Source organism: Ambystoma mexicanum, chromosome 1p, assembly GCF_040938575.1.
Source record: "Ambystoma mexicanum isolate Mex_15411 chromosome 1p, UKY_AmexF1_1, whole genome shotgun sequence".
Lineage (NCBI taxonomy): Eukaryota > Metazoa > Chordata > Amphibia > Caudata > Ambystomatidae > Ambystoma > Ambystoma mexicanum.
In genome coordinates, this window is record NC_090921.1 from 558069668 (window position 1) to 558093920 (window position 24253).

The 24253-nt window shown below is 46.2% G+C and overlaps 1 protein-coding gene across 1 annotated transcript in view; it reads right to left on the bottom strand.

Moving 5' to 3' along the window:
- Nucleotides 1-244: 244 nt before the first annotated feature.
- Nucleotides 245-24253, bottom strand: part of KLF16 (KLF transcription factor 16) — a 104048-nt gene continuing 80039 nt past the window's right edge. Inside the window, exon 2 of the mRNA XM_069649492.1 lies at nt 245-6620. Within this exon, the coding sequence (XP_069505593.1) occupies nt 6313-6620 (308 nt within the window). The 3' untranslated portion in view covers nt 245-6312. The remainder of the gene's footprint in view (nt 6621-24253) is intronic.

Consider the following 24253-nt stretch of genomic DNA (forward strand, 5'->3'; position numbering starts at 1 on the left):
TGGTAAGGAAGAGGAATAATTCTTGTTTTTAGTAATGCACTATTCTAGCGTGCCGCTTAAAACACATTTTTCAAGAGTAAATTACTGCTTGGCAGTTTCTGGATTCCTCTAATGAGAATATGGTTGGGATTCGACATTGAAAGTATATTATCCAAGACGCCACCTCTTGCAAAGTATCTCACAGGATAACAACTCATACATTAGGACCCCCCCCCCCAGTATATATATCTCCCTCCCCCCCCCCCCTAAAACGGATTAGGGAAACGCTGTTGTGCTTACCACAATAACTACAGAACTCCCAGGAAGTAGGCTCCTTCCCATTATATGCCCCTGGGAGTTGTGTACTAAGACTGTGCTTCCACTACTTAGGCGTAAGAGTCGGAAGGGAGTGAACAATGCATCTTGCTCCTCTTTCTCACAAGCTTAGGCTAATAACAAGAGTCAACTGTTGGAGAATGCACATGGTGCAGCCCAGGAGGATAACCTGCAGATCTTCCTGGTAAGGATATGTTCAGAAGGTTTACGTAGCCTTAACTCTGCTGGAATGAGCAAGGACCTCCTACGAGAAAGGCTGGGTACACAACATGCTCCAGCAACTGATACCTCAAGCAGTCCAGCCAGAGGAGACAAAAAGTCTAGGAGATGAACTAAGCTCCGTGATCAGGCCAACACATATGCCCTCAGAACGCCAACCTACTACTGCTCATACAGAAGTACTAGGAATTGTGGTTTTGCCTGGACCACACCTAAAACTGTGGGGTCTGGGAGGCCTAACCTTAATCCGCCGTCCTCCGCAACTGACCTCCACACCCTTTTCCTATGTTAAAGCACATGCACAAGTCTGCTGAAGTGGTTAGAAAACGAAGAGTGGCAATGGCAGGTTCCTTAAAAGTGTGGAAATGCTGAGAAATGGCCTATTCAGCATGTAAGAGTGTGGAACAACACCCACCAGATATATCCAGAGCCTGAGGAATTGGCAAGGAGTCACGGACAGGGCTTCCCTGGAGTACCAATACTCAACAGATTGACGGACAAATGACGATCAGATGAGCTGTTGAACTGTGCGATTTGGCGTGGAAAAATATGTGCTTGTCGTGTAATAATCTACAAAATGGAAGAGCACACATCTAAATGACGAGCAACTAGAAGCAAGATTTCAGGATCTGTGAATGACTCGTCTCAAAATCTACATTGCAGGAACGCTCAGGATGTCGATGTTGACTGCAGAAGTGGTTTTCATCTGTTCCCTTCATTAATGTGACACTCTCAATAATGAAGTGCCACAGAGGCATGGATGACACATCCCCAAACAAAAGGGGGCAGGTTTATAAGTGACACTGATGTGCACGCAAGTCTGAAATTAGAAGTAGGATAATGCAGTCAGGCTGGTCATGCCAAACCTGGCATTAGATCTTTTATAAGTGTGCGCACAAGGCCTTGAAAAGGTATAAATGAACACCCCAGATGGCTACCTTACAGTTCTTGATCAGAGTTAAGTTTATAAACACTGGTCAAGAGGCCTTTCCCCTCATGCAACGAGATCTGTCACTCTGGTTAAAAGTTGTTTTTTCCAAGCACTTGTCTTCCAGATCGAACTCAAAAATGGGAAGTAAAAGTAACGTCCGTGTGTACCTTTTCAGCCGACCTTTTTATGTGCCCATGGGGGAGGTTGAAGCTCCATGAACATGCCTACAAGGAACAGGAGATTAAGATATAAAGATCTCTTAAGTTTGGGATTGTAAGAGTGGTGTTGGCTGGCTCGGCAGGAACGGAGGAGGAATAGCCTGCATGCTTGTGTGTAAAGACACTCTACACTGAGCACTGTGTTACGGGTGCATGTCCTATGTGGTAAGACACAGACTGATCATTCTACAAAGGAACCTGGGTGGCATGTGACAAGACATCCTGCTCTTGCCTGCCAATGCCCGTTCAGCTAATTCATCTGACCATAATGTCCATGAGCTGCGGAAATAGGTAGCTCCATGGTCAGAGGTCTAGTGGAATCAGACTTTTGGTTAGAAAGGCTGAAAAGAGAGGCACGGCCTTCAGCTCGTAAAATTATGTGCATTCTCGTGTCTTACCATCAATAAATCAGTGCTTAATCGCTCTCCTTAAAATGCAGACTTGGGACTCTGCATTACGTTTCTGGGTGACTTCCTGCTGCTAACATTGCTGATTGCGGTCGCAGTCGGGACTCTGCAGCTGTGCATGAATGAAAAGATGCTTTGGACTAGATTCTAAAATCACAAAGAAACTAAGGAGTGGGTTGGTGCCCAGGGTGTCTACAAGCGTGTTGTGACTTCCCACTGAACAGACCGTCATTTGGAGGAAGACAGATCAATTTCTGGAACTGTAAAACGTCCAGAGTTTGTTTTTACTGTGCCTGAGCTTCTGCTGGAATGAGTTGGCGCTAGGAACAGTACACTGACCGTAAAGTAAAAATGCCCATTAGAGAGACACTAGGGTTTTGTGATGCACTTCCAGGTTACACATTACAAAAAGGGAAGTTTCAGATCTGTACCTGGTCTTGCAACCTGGATTTCTTTGCATGGTGAGCCCAAGTCCCTTATCCTGGCAGTTCGAGGAGGAAGAATCCATATGAAAATTTAGTAGGGCCAAATATTTCGAACCAACCAAGGAAGCGGGGGTGCCCCTGTTACCCTTGTTCTCTATAATGGCTTCTGGGGCTGTGGGGGTGTCCCCAGTCCAAGGAGGATAACTTTTTTAAACAAATAAATGATTAAAGAAGGACTCTGCCGCACCAGTTCCCATGCACGCAAGTGAAGGTAACCAGTGTCACAGAGGGATGGAGTCGTCGGCGGCACACCACGAGGTGTGTCGCCAACAGGCATGTAAGGGGGTGGAGGTGAGTGGGTTGCCAGAAATGTGTGGGGCCTAAATGTCTCCTTGGATTTTGGTTCAAGACAATTTCCTGAAAACACGGCATATATGCACTCATGGAGACTCTACGTTTGATTAATTAATTGTTATTGTACTCTGCAAAGAGAGTAAGTAATTCCTATATTCTTTTAGGCCGCAATAGCCTTGGAGACGATATAGCCATTCCTGAAACATAACAACGGGGAAGATTATGGACTGGCTCTTAAAGCAACGTCACTATCCTTGAGCTTTGCAACACTTGCCATGGAAATGAAAAGGACTTGTTCTAACCAACGCCTTCCACCAGACAGGGGCATGCTCCAGTGGGAGAAGCAAGAAAATTACTAAAAAATCATTCAATTTCGTGTAGCTGGAGTTGAATGGGTATATTCTATAAATAATAGAAAGTGGCCATACAGCAGGAAATGGCCTATGAACATATGCACTCTTCAAAGACTGGCACAAGCCTGGAGCATTGCCAACCTCTGCATGGAGACCTAGAAATATGACTAAAGAACTAGAGTAGAAAAGTGCTCTTGTGGCGATGTAGCTCAACGCGGAACTGTAAGACAGGCTGACGTTTTTATCAATCAGCCACAAGTGACTGGAACCCACGGGGGAAAAATGCAGCGGACATACAAAAGTGCATCCCCGGTCTGCCCCTGTGAGGGTTGTGTAACATTTACAGTCTAAGTGCCCACCTGGCTTAAGATACCCCAAGCTGGAAATTGAAATTAGTCAGTGGGCAAACACTTGCAGCCCTGAATTAAATGAACGAATCCAGTGGAGGCTAGTGAAGTTCTGCAATTGAGATGGCCGTTATCACGATATGTTCTTTCCAAGCAGTTGAAGGGAAACTCTCATGGTTTTATGACCATCTATAAACGATGACAAATTATATTTCAATTACTGCATCTAAACTGTAGTGGGCGAGTACTGATTGACAGTAAGCTGCCCTCTCGCCATGAAACGGATAGAAGAAAGCCTAGTGCCCAATTTAAAGGATTTAAAACTAGCTCAATCTAAAATAATTAGCAACGGTTGATGATCAAATGAGAGATAAATATAAGGTAGACATTCTGAGTGGCGTCATCTGAAAACCATTGGGGAACAGTTTGAAGAAAATGAAAGCTTAGAAGCAACATTGGAACCAGCTCATTGTTTGGTCCCTCATTTACGATTCAGCAATCCATAGAAATTCGTAGAATTATTTTCCTCAAACCAGAGAGGTTTTATATAAAACAAAAAAAGAGAACCAGGCAAAACCTCTCACATCTAGGCATAGTTTACATTCCCTGAAGTGAGATCTCAGTGTGGAAGTCCCCCATCATCTGGAACACAACCAAACTTCTGCAATTTTCCATTTATTGAAAATGTAAGGACGGGTGGGTGACAAAAAGCCTACTATGAAAAGTGACGGAATTAATAGGGGTAAAGATGGTGCAATTGCTAAATAGAAAACAAACCGGTTATGGTTTTCAGATATATGTCTGACGGTCTCCCACTGATGCGCTCCTTAATGTCTCTAGCTCTCACACCCTTCTTAAGATGTCTGGCTAGTGTCTAAGCAGTCAAGAGCAGGGCTTTGTGAAACATTCCCTGTGGTGTTTTCAACATTTACAGAGCAAATCAGCTCAGCGTACCTTAAGCTCAGGCACGTGATTGTTGAGGACATCAGACAAGGAATTGAGAAATGATTAACTTGAACAGCAAGTGAACCTATACCTCTTTTTTGAATCCCCCCTGGTTTTGCAGTCACAGTGTGCGTTTGAGCTCCTCTGAAGTATAAAGTGTAGGCGCTTTTGAATTCCTTTGCGATGAAGCTTCCTGCAGCAGCTTCATTTTTCCCAGAGATTTGCGTATTTACTTTAAATAAATATATTTATTAAAAGAGTGGGTGTGAACCAAGCAGCTTTCTTCACTAGGCACGAGGTATGTGGCATAGCATGCAGCAAGACCAGAAACTTTACTGGATGCGGTGGGAGAAGTGCTTACGAGCCCTCGCTGTGCCCAAATGCAGAGGCAGTGCAGATGCAAAAAGGAAAGTTCAAAACTGCAACAGAAGTCCTCGAACAAGGGTGTCGGTCCTTCCTTACGAGGTAACCTCCACTTTTCTTGCGTGCCAAAATTCTTTCACATCACACTATATTGAGGCGTCCCATTTGCTTGCGTCTCGCGACACATGGGCATAGAAGTTCATTCACACACATTTTGCACCAAGGCCCTGAACCAACGGTTTCCAAAAAGTGTGCTCTTCTGATAGACATTTGCTTAGTCCCATTCAGTGAACAGCGCAAATCTTCTCGCAGCCCTTTGCATTTAGCAAATTCGAACAGGCATCTTACATCGATTCCCAATTGCCATGTCCGCCATACAAGCAAGCACCCGCAACAGTTGCACATATTTTATAAAAGCCATGCTAAACAGTTAAAATGTTAGAATGAACACAAATCCCTGTATTTTATGCATGCCATATTTACAGGCCGTGGGGAATGGTAAGAGTCACGCCATGAATAACATACCAAACGTATAAAGTAAATAACGGAATGCAACACTGACGCTGTGCGGGAAATGGGATTGTGTGGTGTGTTAAGTTGCACACATGAGATGCTCACAAAAGCAGCACTGTTGCCTCTTCAGGAGGAATGCGACTGAACAAACGCCAACTCTACAGCAGATTCTCAATGTGAGAAACAGTAGTGAACCACCGCTATCCTGTGCCAACCTTATGGGCACCACCTGGCGTGTCATGAACCCTTGGATGAAGTCGCACAAATCATAAGATTAAGAAAGACGTCTTCTGGGAAGATCATTCCCAAACTGGGAGAGAAGGCTCTTCACCAAGGAGAAAGTCTTCCGTTTCCGGGTAGAAGATTCCTCTCCTAATGGATTCCTCAATCTCCAGGAATAAATTAGAGAACAGGATCTGGGATCATTCTCACTGCGTTAAATAGACATCGGTAAGTTGGAAGGAGTTCTGTAGAAGCCATGAGGAGTCTCCCAGGATGAAGGATTTGTCTTCAAAAATGCCCTTTAACCCACCAAACTGCCTTTGCGAGCTACCACTGTGGCCTTGCGAGTGGTCGATGAACCTGAAGACTGAGGAAGGCCACCCAGTCCCACCTGCGATGCAGTGACACCAGTTTCAAGGAAGGGAAGCTGCAACCCCCTTCCTCCACCACCCCGAGAGACTCAACAGTCACTTTAAGCAAAGTTTCATGAAAACAGCAAACCACAAAAATAAAGCACTAGTAAATCTCCATCTTCTAAAAATGTCCAGGAGAAGATTCTATTGTAAAGCTGGCAGGGGAACTCGCACCCCTCTTGTCTCTATTATGTCTCCAACCTCTTCAGGCGGGGTAGCTTTATTGGAGAGGTGGGGCTAGGAGGACATTCCTTGAAGAGCCCCCCCAACAGCTCCTTAGATTTTTTTTACTGAAACTTAGCTGGGCTTGGTGCAGGGCTAGTGATAGGACTCCCAGCCAGACTGCCGGGGCCAGAGGTGAGAGAGCTGCAGGGCGAGGCACTCCGGCAGCCTTGCCGTTTCAGCATGGCCGGATGGAAGGTCGGATGGCGACGGGCATGCTTCATGAGATGGTCACTGCGCATGAAGCGTTTCTCGCAGAGCGGGCAGCCAAACTTCTTCTCTCCTGTGTGGGTGCGGTGGTGGCGGGCAAGCTCATCAGAGCGGGCAAACTTCTTGGTGCATTCAGGCCATGTGCAGGGAAATGGTCTCTCGCCTACAAAGGGAAGAATAAAAACAATGCATAAGAAAATGCAGCACTGAGAAATGTATTCTGCCAGTTTCAACAGGTATAATTCAGTAAAAACTGTTGCATTTGCATAGTAGCCAAAAGAAAATAAATTCATACAGGACTCCAGATAAGATCAGAATTTTTAAAACCTACTTTTGCAAGTTGCGAGTAAAATAATTTGTTCAGGGAGTACGAAAATAGTTCTCCCTGTGCAGGGCATTTTAAGTCAAGCATCAGAAATACATTTTACGCTAGTATGTTATCTTATTATGTTCGGTTATTAGGCTTTGTACCGCCACCGCTGCCATATGCATGGTCACCAGGAACTCTGGAAGACAGTGGGTGGGTTTGGTTAGTTGGGAGGAGAGAAAGGCAAGATTTTAGTGCTTTTGTGGTGAGATTGCAGATCCAAGTACCCTGATCTCTCTAGGTGTGAAGTGTGGGAAGCATCAAAGGCTTTGTGCACAAAGGGGCAGCCTAATGCCTGTAGTGCAGGCGTGTGCTGGCCAGCAGCTGAGTAGGTCAGTTGTAGTTGGAGGTGGACCTGCAATAGCCAGGGAATTCAGGGCAGGGCCGAAGCATGGCCAAGCCTGTTGGTCTGGCCTGGCTCTTAGGGCTAAACACGAGCCGAAATCAGGGGAAAGGCCATGCAAAACAGGGGAGGGGCCTGTGTCAGGGACAGGGGTGCAAGAAAAGGGGATGACGGGGCTAGGAAAGGCACTAAAAGAGTTTGCAAGTAAAGGGGCGAGAAAGGGGGCTAAAAAGAACTGGGGCAGAAAAGGGCCAAATGGGGTTGGGGACAAGAGCAGGGGATAAAAGGAGTTGGAATAGGAGCAAGAAATTAGGTTAAAAGAGGTTGGGACAAGAAAGGGGCTAAAAAGGGACTGAGTGGCAGCAAAAGGGGCTACAGGGGACTTGGGGCAAGAAAGGGGGCTAAAGAGTGCTGGGGCAAAGGAAGGGGCTGAGGTGTAGGCACAACACTGCTGGCTTGGTCAAGGTGCAGGAGCTGGGGCAGGAAAAGTGGAGAGTGGCCTTTTGGGATGATGGGGGAGCGAGCTCCAGAGGAGCGCAAAGAGTTGAGAGGCCCTGCCTACCAGTTCTTTGCGCTCGCGAGCCCCTTACCTTTGAAATCGCCACCAGTCGCTGCACAGTCATGCTGGGACATACTCCTGTCCTGTCCCAGCCAATCAATAAGTAGCTGGGGTGGGAAAGGAAGTCAGGTGGCAGGGACCGGATGTCATGCTGAGGGCAATTGTTTTGTGCTGGCGGGGCTCGTTGCTGGATCCCGCTTTGGGCAGGCAGTGACCCGAGAGGAGGGTCAGGCCAGAGTCCAAGTTGGCCCCAGCCCCATCAGGCTTGCCCAGCTCTAGTTAGAGGTGTATGTTTGTGATATTTGAAGTATGGGAAGAGCGTGTTTTTGGTTTTGGCTAACATATAGGGAGAAATGGCACGTGGGGAGGGATACACAGCTTGTAGGTGTTTGGTTATTTGCCCACACATTCACTGTCCGTGGCCATGCTAATCCCTATGGTCAATCGACCCGATTTCTGCCCCTCCCCACACAATACACCTCCTCATGGGATCTTTAAGCTTGCTTTAATAAAGCCCCATCATCAAACGTAGTGCATGCCAATGTTTTTTCAAAGTAATCTTCTCAAAGTGAATGGCTTAAATGGAGATGTAAACCTGCTACTGGTGTAATAAAAATGTCTTAACCCGGTCTGCCTTCAGCCACTCGATTTATAAGCACTCTGCCTGTTTTTCACTGAAATCCTATTAAAAACAAACATTGGCAAAGCCAACAGTGTTGGCTTGTGTGTATTAGGCATTTGCCAGGCACCGCTATTAGATGCACAGTTACTCCCACCATTTTGCACCCAATACCATCAATGGTCAGTTAATACTACTACTGCTGTGCCTGGCAAGTGCCTTTTCCATGCCTACTCAACAGCCCAACCTGCTGTCATTGCCAATGCTTGTTTTTAAAGCTGTGTGCAAGTGGACAAATTTCATATGTATGTGGTGTGTACGGTGGAGAGAAATTGAGGGTTAGTTAAAATGTGAGGGGGTGTTCTTTAGGTTTACGTAGGGCTTTCAAACTATTGGTCTTGCTGTCGGTTGCATTATGGTGAGAGGTGTTTGGCTTTAATGGTTGATGCGCGGAATGGTTTACAGTGCCTTGATGCTGTGATGTCTTCCAGTTGTTTGATACCGGTGGTTTGAATACATGAACACAAGAGTGTAAGCAGAAAAAAGGGACAGACACCCGACTATCTGTTACTGCCTACTCCCTTTTTTGGAGGGCGATGTAATGTGTAAATTTTACAAAGACGAACAGATAGGCTTTTCACCCAATTGTCTCCAAGAAATGCATTCCAGGAGGGATCAGGTGATATCCAGAGGCTCGATCCACACTATTCCAAAGACCGGAGGAGTCCCCACTGTGGTTTGTATGTAAAGGCATGGTCCTGAGGTCAGGGTCCATACAGTGTTGTTGTCTTGCTAGGCCTATAATTTTTGTTAGCTATGTTTTTTTCCTAGTCCATGTGCATGGTTTCTGTATCCCATTGCTTGCCCTCCTCAACAACTCCTCATTCCCAGATTTCCTAATCGGTACAACGTCCTTTCATTGACAGTCGTTATTTCAAGGTTTTTTTTTAAAACAAGTATTTTTTAATGAAAAAACTCATTGAAATATATGGGGGAGTTGGGAAAGTGTATATAAAGGGGCAGTGGGGAGTCGGGTATAGTTAAACATTATGGGATGGGGGGTTGGGGGAACCCCCCCAAAAAAGAATAAAGAAATCAATTTCTATGATTATTGTCGTTAAATAATACTCGTTAAAAAAAAAAAAATCGAAATTACGACCGTCGCTGAAATGACATAGAACCACCCTAATCTAGTGTAAATTATTCCTCTCCTGAGACAGGTTTCATCTCCTGTATTGTTTCTTATGTTCGCCATTTCCGGTTGAAATGACATTCAAAACCTTCTTTAATACAATGATAAGTATCAGAGCCGTGGATGGACAAAAGGGGGGACTGGTAGGAAACAGTGATATAAAGAAATAAGTGCCGTGGTCAAACCAGGTCAGTGTTGCGTTAGGTCTTTTCGATCCATGTGATTTTGAGATGGCTAGGAGCAGGGATTTGTTGCAATTGTCTACAGTCCAGCAGGAGCCTCTGCATTGGAGCTGGAGGAATCCTAGTGGCACAGATGGATATAGATCTGGGCTTTGTAGGAGCCACCCACAGCAGAGGGTCCATCACCAGGATAGCACAATCGCCAGGATAGCACAAGGCACCGCTGAGCCACTTTCACCAGATTGGTTTGCACTATGACAAAGAGGGAAGGAAAGCAGGGAGAAAAGGATATATCTTTTATCAGGTCTCTTCCCACGTCACCCGAGGTAGCATGAAGGAAAGAAATTAGACCGCATGCTGGAAAGAGCTTGAAAGGACTACTCGATGGAAAGCCCTGACGAGGCTGTTTCACCTAGATTATGAGGTAGAGAACATTTGGAGAAAATGGATCAAAGAGTGGCCACAGTGAAAAATCCCAGCCTTAACGAAGGGTAGGCACAGAATAAAGATGCAAGGAGTTTCAGTGGCGAGTACACTTGAGGGGTAAGTTAAAATTGGGTGACTGGATAACAATCGTAGGCCTCTAGTATAATGGCTGATGTTGAAAACCAAGGCTTGGGAGGGTTCATGGAGCACATTGAGGGTCGTATTGAAAGAGTGAGGACAGGCCGAACCTAGTTTTCATGGGCCATCCATATGTAGGTGATCACATACTAACTAGACACATAACTAGCACTTTTTCATTACCCAAGCCCAAAATGAAGGGTAGCAGCCGAGTCGCTACACTTTCAAAGCCCTATCCACGACCACACACTCATTGGTGGGGAGGGGGGGGAAAAGATCCTCAAGCAGTGCTAAACAACTTGAAAGGGCTCATCTGCTTCTGTTAACATGGCGGTTTCCAGGCAAGTTGCTTTTACGCATTTGGACTGACATTGTGATGTAGATAAGGGGATTTACAAAAAAAAAAAAAAAGATGTGGAGCAAAAACAAATTCTACCAGTCACGTGAGTGGTCCACTCATTCGTAGTGCCATTTGCACAAATCTGAAGTGAGCAGCAAGAGGAACAGAAAGTTCATGTGGATTGAAATGATGAAAGCAGCCGCCACGACCTTGACAATGCACACGTACACCCTTCCCCCCACGCCCTTGCATGTCTCTATGGCTACTGATGTCTCATCACCAGCATTGCAACCAGCTCAATATAGATCTAATCTTAACTCAGAAAGGGTACCAAGCATCATTTTTCAGGACCTATTAGGCATGGGCACCAAAGTTATCTGGCGCATACATTTTACTTACCAAATCTGACTCACTGGAGTGTAGGATTGAGTGGGTTTACCATTTTTTCCTTTGTAATTCGGGACGAAATTATACAGCTCTAAAATTAAGGGGTTAACCTTCTGATAGCCTGTACGTCTATTAACGTGCAAAAAGTACAGTGCAGTCAGGGGTGTAATGCAAACCTCACAAGCTCGTTAAACTCGTCAGGTGGGTGGGGCTTATTCTGACAACGCTTTAAAGCATTCAAATATCAAATGGGAGGCTTTTTGGTAAATACATTCGACACATGGATTACCTAATAAACTCAGCATTGGCTCTACAAGCAGCACCCGCAGGACAATACTTCCACGGGGCACGCTGCGCACACTGGCTACGATCCAGTATCAGGAAGGATGAAGAAAAGGCCCCTGCTCAGGCAAAGGGGAACAGGTGAACACAGTGGCAGGTCTGGGGGTCCCTGCTATCGATAAAGCAATAGCTGCTACCACCAGCTAAGAAGAAAAACAGCTCCCCTTAGGAACATGCACCTCTACAGATTCGATACACAAACGGAGAGGGGGCGGTCCAGCTGTTGAATATCAGCAGTGTCGAATTTCCACCGGTGGTCTGTTCCGATACCTCGTTGTGTAATCTGCAGAATATCCACCTGTATATTTTGTCTCCCGTGAGATGACCAGTGGCAAGAGAGGTGATGTTTTGTGCTCATTCCTAGCAAGGAAAGACGACAGAAGTGGGCTCAGGCTTGAGTGCAATTTGGCTCTGGAGAATTATGCCAAAAATATGGTCTTCATTTCCATAATTCTTTTGAGGCAGTTGGCATAGGCAATTCTATGCGCTGGAAAACACTGTAAACATGTGTACATATTTTTCTGAATTCTAAGGGGAAAAAAGGTCAAACATGCAGGAGAATCCTTGAAATAAGCACGAACAACAGTTATAATTTGACAAGTGTTTTGTGCCAAACAAAGCACTTTCTCAAGGAAATTACCTACATATAATCTGTGCAAGCATACATTCAGCAATTTCCATACAGTTTGCATTGAAAGTGGTTTCTTAGAACGTGTGTAGGCTACAGCAAAATAAGCCACGCTGATAACTTAGGGTAAGCAGTTAAATTGCAAAACCTGTTTCCACTGCAAAACGGCATACACTTGCCTTGAAAAAGCGCTAGGTTAACAAGAAACACGTGTCAGCAAAACATCGCAAAACTTGCTAATTTTCTACAAAAACAAGCAAAACTACTTCTCAGTAAACTGAACGAGAAAGGATTTGGATAATCATATTACCAATGCTACAAAATTGTTGATCAGATGTTGGCGGGGGAAAAAACACACATGCCTTTGAGCATTCTTGGGCTTGTAGAAGCTCCATAAACAATTAGCTATCTAGACTTCGTCAGGCTGCTCCGTACACCAACTGGTCGCAAGGCTGACAGAACCCAGACTAACAACCACTAGGCAACAATAAATTGCATAATCCAGTGCCGAATGGCGGATCTGCCGAACTGCCGTTCGCTCTACATCAAAGTATACCCACCTATAATTATTTTAAAGATTTCTGGATGTAAGGAAAGCAGTGCATGTTGTGTCGCCTACATTTTCTGCCCCATCTTCCTCGCTGTGGTCACCCCCGTTCCTTTACGCTTAGATGTGCCCACATTTTCTCTGCGCCCAAAAGTGCAGCAGGCAGGGTGGGAATTTGCCATAATCAAGAATGGAAAATCTTCGGGAAATTTCCCAAATTTCAAAGTTATGCGGGTGATTCTCGAGGAGTTTGCAATGAAGGAATACAAACTGGAGTTTTTTCCCCTTGAACATGGAAAGAGATTTAATTATTAAAAACGAGATTGTTCACACACAAAAAAGAAAAATCAGGGGGTTCCTGTGGCTAGTGTAGATGGGTTGTGGTGGCATGGAGGGTGAACGCCCCCCACATTAAACCAAGGGGAAGGAGTACTTTGAAAACAACACCTGGAGAATTCCATACAAAAGGTTTTGCCTAAATACACACCGATCCGATTTCTAAAATCTGGAATGAATTTTAAAAATGAACGCATAATAAGTACATAAACAGGTGCCAGAGATTTGGACTGTCTGGCAATTGCCAGGGCAACCTTCCCCCGGCTCTTTGCTACACTCAAAGTACAGCATTACTGAGACGCATGCGCTGGGTAAAGAAACCCCTTGAAATGATGACTGCAGGGGTAGCCATGACGGCTGTTCACAAAGCTACACGAATTTTCAGCTCTGTGAACCGAGAGCAACTTCTTTTTGGCACCACTGGGTGGATTTGCATTTCTCTCGTTCCGAGTTTGAGGGGTAAGCAGGACACGCTTTCGGAAAGGTTGGCAGATATGAATAGACGTAGTTTACGTATCCGCAACGATGCCTTTGCAGCTGAAGATCTGTGATATAGTCGCAGCATCTGTAATGAGACTTGCTATGACATCACCGAGAAGCCCCGCCGCAATGAACACTTTTTAAACAAGAGCCGATTTATGACACAACCGCTAGATGTCAGGAAATGGCTGCGACACGTTGATATGAAAGGGCTTTTAAAGGGCATATGTAGTTTTTACAAAAATAAAATATGTTCTCTGTTCTGTATTTTCCAGAGGAAAACGTTCCCATCATTTTGCATGCATTTTTCTTGCTAGGGGTTTCCGCCATTTTATGAGCTACTTTCAGGCCCCCAAGTAGGAAGTGACATCAGAGAAGGAGAGGAAGTGTGGTCTGCAGATCCATTATTACAGCACTAAGGGGAAATGTAAAGGTAACATTTTCTTTTAATTTGTATCAACACACATACTAACCTATTAATTCTGCCCCTCAATAGTAGTAGCATAAGAAGCAGTAAGAGTACGGTGATTAGCAGTACTAATAATACCAACACAAGTAGCAATTTGTCTCCAGCAGTTACATTATTGATACTGGTATTTTTCAAAACAATAGCATTATTACAGCTGTGGTTGCAACACCATCAGTAGTTACAGCTACTACTGGTACTGCTGACAGTGGTAATTGCAGTGATAACACCACCAATAGTACTAGCAGAGTAAGTAGTGCCACTTCTGATGCTGTTAGCAGCATTAATACTGCTAGCATCAGTTAGCACCACTACTAGTGGCAATAGTAGTTCTGCTACTATGGATACTGGTTACTAAAAGTGCAAGTATTTGAAACAGCAGTATTATTACTATTACTGTTCGTAGTGTTGGTATCAGTCCCATCCAGCAGCCCCCTCCTACCCCATTCTGGTACAACTACTATTCAAGGTGTATGCATTTTGTTGAAAGGAACAAAAGGAGTAAAGATGGAACACCCAAGCAGTGAAGCCGACTAAAGTGGAGACGAGAGATTGTGGATCACTGTTGAAGGGAATGACATGGTAGCACGCTCTGGGAGAGCAAGTGATTTGCATAGGGTCGTTCCCCTTTTGTAATGACTTGGCAGGCGAAGAACGGTGGTCTGGAAGGTTTATTCTAAACCTTTCAACTGTCACCTCTTTTGTTTTGCTAGAGAGAAGCTACTCTGGAAAATAGATAAACACCAGGCCTCTCTTCTCATTATACTGGAGCTTTCAGACTGGACACCCTCTGCAATAGAAACATCTTTTAACGGCTGCATTCTGAGGTGAGGTGCCCATCAAGCCCTTAAATGATCTGAACCTTTCATAGGAGAACACATTCATTGTGTCAGCTTGGGTAAGGCCACTCCTATGTTGTGCATGATTTTCCATAGGTCATCCTTGCCCCCCTACATCTAACCTGATCTCTTGCATTCTCATCAACACCAGGTTGGTCTCTAAAAACATAAAAACAAATTCAACATCTTTGACTTTATCTCTAACGAAAACTCAGACATCGTCTTCATCACAGAGACCTGGTTTTCTAATGACTAGGAATGAATTGCACATAAGGCCTTCCCCCAGGATACAACCGGATTGTTCAGAACAGACCGAGAAGAGGTGGGGGGGGGACTAGCCATCCTACACAAAGACCACATTCCAGCACCACAGATTATGAATCCCTACTTGTAAATCTCCAACTCTCACCCACAGCTTTCTACTCATTTATAGACCCCCTGGCTACAACAAAAACTTCAGACACTCTCAGTCAACCACCTTCAACCTACATCCAGCGCTCACCATACAAGGAGATTTCAACATCCGATTTGACTCCCTTTCAAACCCCATGACCCACTCTCTCACAGATAACCCAGAAGCTTTCAACCAGACAACTCATTTCTCCACCCACCCGCAGGACACACCCTCAATGAGGTTTTCAGTGCCACAAACATCATATCCACTCTGCCTCCATGCCCCCTAATAGGGACAAATCACTCAGCACTCTTCTTCTCCTTACCAACTTCATCCATGGGTGCCTTCCAGGACCACGCCAGGCCTCCACCAACCTCTGCCCCCCTCATCCCATTCTGGAACAAAGTCAATTCCCCCCTCAACTCACTGCCAGTACTCTCCCTCCTGGAAGCCCCCCACCCCCATCAAACGCTTTAACCACTGGCTCTCTAGCGTCCTCGCACCCCTAATTCCACAAAAACTGGCCTCTCAGAGATCAGGCCCCACCCAGAGATGGAACACCACCCATCTCAAATCTCTCTAAACTCTCAAGCAGCATACTCCTAGACAGGCTACACTCTTTAGGAATCAAGGACACTGCTCTTATATGGATCTCCTCCTTCATCTCCAAACGTTCGCAAACCATGCTCCTCCACCCTTTCACGTCCACACACAACCCAGTCCCAAAAGGGGTTCCACAGGGAGCATCCCTATACCCCCTCCTCCTCAATATCTATGTCTACCCACTCCACGCACTCACCAGCTCCCACAATCTCCCCTACTTAAACTACACAGATGATCCCCAGATCATCCTCAAAATCACCAGGCACCACCCGTCCAGATTTTTCATCATGCCTCTCGGATACTGACAACTAGATGACGACCAACCAATTCATCCTCAATGCTGCAAAAACAGAAACCCTAGATTGCAACAACAAAAAAATAAAAAAAAACCTCTCTTTCCCCAACCTATCACCTGGCCTCAATCTTTTGGCCTCCCTCCAGAAACCTCTACGCCAGTGAAAAACCTCAGATGCATGCTGGACTCCAATCTATCCCTCTCCCAACACATCAACTCTGTATCCAGAACCTGCTTCTTCCACCTAAGCATCCTGGGGTGAATCTTCCCATACCTCACCTATCCACACTGAATCTCTACCATCCTCATCCTCTCCCGCTTAAACTATACAAACTGCCTTTAAATAGGCACACCAGCGTTCCAACGTAGGGAACTCCAAAGAATCCAAAACGCAGCAGCTCGCCTGCTCATTGGCCTCCCACCCGGAGAATACATCATCCCGCACTAAGAGTCCTACACTGGCTCCCTCTCGGTTGATGCACTACCTTTAAAGCCATGTGCATTTCTCACTGGGCCATCCATAACACCGGCCCCGAATTCCTCCACAATAGAAATCACATGCTACCAACGCTCCAAGACCCTCAGATCTGGCACAGCACTTCCCCTAGTTATCCTCTAATATAACTGCACCAGACTGGGTTGATCCTATGTCTCCATCCAAGCTCCCACCATCTGGAACTCGCACACTCTCCACATCCGTAGCACTGACAATCACCTCACATTCAGAAAATCCCTCAAAACCTGGCCCACATTGAAACATGCCTCAACACCTCTGCCATTAGTATACAAGGACAACCTATGCCAAATTCAGTCTAGCTGGACACACATTGAGTCTCCTGCACTAGCACCACCAACAGCACCCACCCACGTACCTGACCTATGGGTGGCTTACTGGTGCCTAGCCAGGCCTCCTAATTCCTAACCCCGGCAGAATGCACACACACATCTTAATAAACTCTTAAAATGTTCCCATACATGCACTTCAGTCCCTAAGGGCACTCCAACCACAAAGCGCATTGAGGCCATACAAATGGGAAAATGGCGCTATATAAAGGACAACTACAATACAATAGCATACAGTACTAGATTTAGATGAAATCAGCAGGTGGAACAAGCATCCCCGTTTTGGTGTTGTCTGGCGTGGGCTCCTGAATCCCCCATGCTCTGAAACGGATGTATGCCTTTTTTTTTTTTAAATCACCTAAAAACCTTGTTTGACCAACATTGGAATACCTGAGCTTCTGGCAGGTTGTTCCCGACAGTGAGCGTCTCCTCGTTCCTATGGTGCTTTAATATCCTTTGCTCATTTGTGCTATATAACATTCTGAAACTTAAGCATAAACCTCTGTCTTAGAAGAGTTGAGCATAAGACAGAGTGCCATCCAGTGCTAAATGGTTGAGAGGCAGTTTGCAATCTTAGGAGGGGTCAGGGGTTAAGGAAGAAAAGGAGAAGACTATTTGTGTACCATCAGCAAAATGTGAAAGGAGAACTCAAACAGGGTGTTGAGTTTACCAAGGAATTTGGTTTAGAGGCTGAAAAGAAGTGGGCCCCGGACAGTGACTTGGTGGTTTCCCCACCAGGGGAGTGATGGGATCAGAGGTACCAGTGTTCCAGGATATGGAAAAGGAGGGACCAGTGAAGTAGGATGTAGTCCAGATGAGAGCTGTGTCTTGGTGTGCAAGGTTAGAGTGGATTTGCAGGAGAGAGGGGTGGTCAAAGGTGTCTAAGAGAGTGGAGAGCTCTAGAAGGAGGAGGACGGAGGAGAGCTTGAAGTGCTGAGAGGAGGTCAGAACCTCAGAGACATAGATCAGTGATGTTTCCATGGAGTGACGGGAGTGGAGCCCTGATTGCAAACAGTTGCTGAGATCATTACAATACAGTTAATGAGTGAACCTGCCAACAACCACAAGCTCTAGGATTGTAGAGTAGGGACAAAGAAGAGAGATGGTGAGGTAGTTGGCCGGACATTTATGTTCTGCAGAGGGCTTCTAAAGAATTGCTAGGACCACGACTAACTTAAAGCACGTGGGAACTATTCCAAGGGAGATGGAGAAGTTAAAGAGGGATGACAGTTAGGAGCAGTTTATTGGTGTGAGCGCTTTAATCGTTTATGAACAATGGGGTCCACAGGGTGCAGAAGGGGTTGGCTGTTTGAGGGATGTGAGCCAGCGTGGCAGGTGATTAGGAGGAGCTATGGCAGGAATGGCAGTGGTGAGTGCAGATGTGTAGAAGGAGGTCGAAGAGGGAGGGAAAAGGGGTGTCGCACCTTTTAGCGATCTTAGATGAAAAACATCTAACATGAATCCAAAAGATGGTCAATGATTTAGAAGCAAACTTTGCAGACTTCCCAACCACAGAGAATACCTCAGGCCTTCTAGAATTATTTAACAACTCTGCTATGAAACTGGTGGATGCTCATGCCCCCTAAATACCAGCCGCACTAAGACCAAACCATCTGCCCTTACGCACACCCCTGAGCTCATCTCCAACAAATTCTCAATCAGAGCCCTAGAGAAACTTTTGCACAAAAACCATAACCCTGAAGACCTTTACCAACCTCAAATCTCTCTGTGCCAACTGTAAGATTCGGATTACTGAAGTCAAAGCTGCTTACTACCCCCACCATCAGTGCAGCAGCCTCTAACGGGATCAAAGCCCTCTCTGAAGTAGTAAAGCATTGTACAAAACCCTCACCCAAGGTACCAGCAGCTCAGAAAAAATGCGACGGAATCAACCCAATTTTTATCGATCAAATAGACAAAATCTGAGAGACCATAAAATGAACATCCTAAACCAGTAGCACCCTCTGCACACTGCCCCTCTGCACCCAATTCTCTCCTCTCCCCCAGATCTCCTAAAAACGACTTCCTCCCTCAAACCTCCTTCTTACTCTGACAATATCATCCCGGCCTCGATCATTAAACAATTAACAGGGCTGGCACACAACACGTTCCTCAGCATCATGATATGATAGTCTGTTTATATAGCGCCTATACACAATGTGTTTCAAAGCGCTTCAAGGGAAAATACAATGACATTCTTACAGGTCATGAACAGTAAGAATGTGAAATTAACTATCGTACTCGGCCTGATGACATTTCAGATAGTGCAAGAGCATAGATAAGGGAGGGAGAGGGAGAGTGGGAAGGAAATGGAAACAGACAGGTGACTACCGTACTAAGCCTGACAACATTTCTGGTACAGCCGGAGAAAAACAAAAAGGTATGGGAGAGGGGTGCAAAAAGGGAGGTGAGTAACAAAACAAGCGACTATCGTACTAGGCCCGACCACATTTCAGATAGTGCTGGATGGGGGTTGGGAGGGGGTAAACAAGTAAGGGGAGGGGGGGGACAGATGAGGTTGCTAATATACTAGGTCCAGGGACAATTGAGTGCATAGAAGAAAGTAAGGGGAGGAGATAGGAAAAGGGAGAGGAGAGAACAAAGAGTAAGCAGTCAAAAAGAGAGGAGAAGCAAGAGGGGAGAGCAAATCCAATTGCAGAAGTCAGTAGTAACGCATAATGTTACAAGCCACGATAAAAGGTAACGATGGGAACAGCATGATTCAGGCCCACCATGAGTACAAGATGCAAAGGAAATCCAGCATGAGAGTTGAGAAAGCGTGACGCACCGTGAATCAATGAAGTCCATAAAAGTCAAATCCAGCATTGATCACAAGACGGTGATGGTGAAACCAGAATGCATCAGGACAGACTCCTGCAGAAGTAGGCTGGAGGGTGGGAAGAGGGTAAGGGGGGAGGTGGAGCACGGTAGAATAATCAAGTAAAACAGGCAACACCTGTGTGCGAGAAGGGAGGGGGGGCACAAGGGAACATCACATTTACTCCCATTATTATCATCATTAATACATCTCTCACAGAAGGGTAATTCCCAGACACCTCAAGACTGGTCTTATACAACCTCTTTTGAAAAAAAAAACACTAGATCCAAATGACCTGGCCAACTACTGGCACATTACGAACCACCCGTTTATTGGCAAAATCTTGGAAAAAGTAGTCGCTAAGCAACTACTTGCCAGAATTTGACAACTTCAACACCTAAAGGATTATCAGTTATGGTTCCACCACAAGTATAGTATCGAGACAGCCACCATCCAAGTGGTGGATAATGCCCTCGTAACCATGGCTAAGGGCCACCTATGCCTCCTTGACCTCTGGTCGACACCAGACAACCACATCCTCCTCTCCCTTCTTGTGGGGAGGATTGGATTCTCTGGCACTGTCCTGGATTGGTTTACCTCCTACCTTTCGGGCAGACAGCAGGCCGTCCAGATGAGCTTGTTGCATTCTGAACGACACCAGGTCTCCTGCGGAGTCCCCTAAGGCTCCATCCGCTCACAATTCTTTTTAACCTTTACATGGAGTTTCCGGGCACTCTCCGCAAATATCTTATTTTAGCCATACACGAATGCGCTGACAATACTCAGTTGTACATGAGAGTAAATAGCGCGCAGGATATCACTCATCTCCCCGATTAACTAGCCATCATCCAGTCGTGGATTTCTACTACCTACCTCAAACTACACCCATCCAAGACTGGATTCGTCCTCATCAGTTTGCCCCGTAAACAGCAACTTGCCCAACAGTGGCTCAATGATAAACGCCTATAAGGATTTGATCCACAACTCTCAGACTCAACATAATCCTTGGGCTTCACCATTGATAGCAGCCTGTCCTTCCAGAAAGACATAGCCAAGAAGACCCAAACAGCCTGGCTCTAAATCTCCATGCTTCGCAAAATCAAACTCTTCATCCCACCACAGAACGGCGGGACCGTAATGCAGGACCTCCTGGTCTCGCACATCGATGGGGGAAATGCCCTCCTGACGGGTCTCCCAGCTGCTCACTTGGCACCCCTAAAAGCATTCCACCAACCTGCAGCATGTCCTATTATGGGTGCGCAGGAATGTGACTGAATCACTCCTGTTCTATGCAAACTACATTGGCTTCCTCTCCAGGCTAGTACACTGTTTAAGACTGCATGTATCATCTACAAAGCCGTCATGACTAGCACACCAGCGTACCTGGCGTATAAGCTCCACATTTCTGGTGGACATGCTACTACTCATGCAGCAAAATCGACCAACTAGCTTGAATAGGTGCACTAAACTTATGATGTGCCACTCAACTTACTGAGATATTCATGTAATTCAACACTAACGGCCAACAGCTGTCAAATAGGACAGGTAAAATAACCTGAAAGACAAGGCTGAAAGTGTGTCAGTGATTCAAAATAAAAGGCACTGATGTGAAAGGTTGACTTGGCTGTTTTTTATTTTTACCACAGGCACTGCTGAGCACCTGCACCTTTTGTACTGAACTTCCCGCACCCTTGGGGTGTCCTCCTCGCGCCTTCTCTTTCTCCACTGGCAGCCACGCCCCAATCAATGACACCCAAGGCAGATGCTTGGTTCTGCCTAGCGACATGGCCAGCTCTTCAGGCTACACCTTACCCCCTGCCGCTCAGCCGCAAGATATTGTATCTTATCTTCCCTGCACTTGCATACTGCACTCTGTTAGCATCAGAAACATATGGTAGGCATGGGGCAGACCAGACCCGCAGGGATCTGGCACCAAAGGTTTCAGTCTTGCACTGGGTGAGAACCTCATCTGTGGCAGTCCTAAATGGAGTAACAGTATGCAATCGTCTTCGACATGGTGATTGGGTGCAGTAAATTATGATGAATGGCAGCGGGTGATATCCTCCTTGCTGCTATGTCGGCACACATAGCCAGGCTCGGACTGGCCTATAGGTCAATGCCCGAACCAAAAACGCAAAATGCTAGTGTAGGAACGTTATTTTGTCAAAGTGGGCCACTTTTTTGGTTAATGTGGGCCAGTCTGATGAGTTACTTCACTATGAGGATAGTAGTTTTGACCATTGTTGCTGAATGAATATTCTTTAAATTGCACAATATTTCAACTTTTTTTGAAAAAACTATTCACTCAAAAGGAATTAATGCCACTTGCAACTGTGGGAAACTTTTTCATTGGTTTTAGAGACCATGCTATGCCCTCAGTCCGAACCTGGTCATTTTTATTTATTGGATATTTGTATAGCGCCTATACACAGGTGTTTCCAGGTGCTAAACATATCTTCAGCTGCTTGGAGGCTTCTTGTCAACCAGCCTCAGCCAAAGAATTGCTTCCACGGGCCCCAGTTGCCACACCAAGCACTGGCAGAGATGTCCTGATGCAGGTTCCTTAAGCAGCAGGCGAGGCTGTGAGGGTCAGCAGCGGGAACTTGTTCCCACAAACTGGGACCGTCTCGAGTCAAACAAATGTGGTATGAGCAAACACGGATACAAAAAAAGAAATGCAGGTAATGAAAAAACTGATCATGGGGAAAATAAATAAAATGCTAAAGAGGGATCCAGTGGCAACAAATCTGGAGTTGAGGCCCAACAAATCCTAGCCGTCCTTGGGAAAAGTCTCTGCCCAGGGTGCAAGGGAAGAGCCGGCCCTAGGGGGCGGCGATCCAGGCGACCGCCTGGGGCGCCATGCCCCTAGGGCGCCTTTTGCCCCCCGCCACTCCAGCTCGGGGGAGTCTTTTAAGGGCTCCCCCGAGCTGGCGTTGTGGGAAAAGCCGCAGCAGGCGGCCTTTTACTGTAAAATGTGCCCACGGCGGCGGGTGCATTTAAATGCGCCCCTCCGCCGTGGGCACTTTTCACAAGAAAAGGCGCCATTAGCCTCCCACCACGCTAGCTCCGGGGAGTCTTTCAAGGACTCCCCCGAGCTGGTGTGGTGGCAGAAGGCGTGGCAGGCGCCTCAATGTCAGTGAATGAAGCTGCGGTGCTAATCCGCCCTATTTAACCTCGAGGAGGTAAAAAAGTGGCCCCTCCGGACCCCGCCCCCTTCCGCCCCGCCCCCTGTTAACCAGGGATGGGCGCGGTGGGCGAGGGGGGGCGCCAATTCGCCCAGGGCGCTGCTGCCCTTAAGGCCGGCCCTGTGCAAGGGAATAATGCATGCCTTGTTATTTCTACAGCGCTTTCTTACACTGAACGTGGGTGGCTTCCTGGTGCTGTAAACAACATTACACCAATCGGTGGTGCGTGTGGTTAAGTGAATCCGGTTATGTGGCGTCCATGCAATGAATGCATACACTACTGAGCTGTTACCAACTCCCCCTGGCTGCAGCATATACACCGCCTTCGAATGCCCTTTTGAGGCGATTCACCAGTTTGAGCTGGGTGTAGAAGTCTAGAGGAATGGAGAGGGAGACCCTGGGCATACACGTTTTTACTTTGTGGATGCTGATGTGAAAGCGAGCCTTGGGTGCACGCTGCAGTATGTCAAGGCTTCGGCCCCACAAGACACTCTTTACCCTACAAAGGAAACCTGGAGATTTACATCACAGCTGGCACCTTCCGTCTACAGACTGCCTGCATGAGGACCTATAAATACCAGTTGTTCGCACGCAACGCGGCAAAAACAGCTACTCCCTTCTTGTCGGCAGAGGCCAGGACCCCAGCATGCAACAGCGTGGAGGATTACAGGGGTGTGCCGGTAGAAAAGGGAGGATTACAGTAGGAGCAGAATGCAGTGCGAGGCCCGTCTTTAACCCTGCCTTGACGGCACTTGTGTTTGCTGGTAGGCGTCTTCTGTGTAGTACAGAAACCAGCGTGGTTGGCTAGCCCAGGTGTCCCAACCCGGTCACCCCACCACTGCCCTTTGGGAGATGGTTTATATGTGGTGTTTTTATTTCTGTAATGTCGCAGACAGAATAAAAAGCAATGGAGTGGGAATTCCCGGTGGGCACAATTGATTCAAAGAATTCCATCCATCAAGTACTGCTTGTTTCAGAACTTCTCCAGTTTAGATACTCTGAACAAAATAAATATTAAAATTGTACAGCCACCGGCGACAATATCAGTGATAAATATTGCTGCTTTACATTCTAAAAGTTACGGATAGCAAGCTATCGCTCCAAAAGCTTTATCCAAGCCGAGTTTTCCCCTCAATAACGACGAGAAATGAAATGCGATTAAAAACCACATTGAGGTAAAAAAATAAAAATGCACAGAAACCAGTGACAACAGAAATGAAGCCGGAGGGCGAAGATGCTACGCTGCAATTTCTCTCCGGGTTTAGTGTATTTAGTGTAACCTCCTAAGAAGCCTTATCATTCATCCCTAACGGATTTCTTGCAGGGGACAACTCAAGACCCACCTGTTCTGATAAAATATCTGGGTGGATCCACTCCTGGAATCCGCCAAAAGCGCCAAGAAGCAACAATTATGCAGCAACACCCTATAAAAAAAACACAAAGGGCAGTGATGAGGGAAGCAATTGC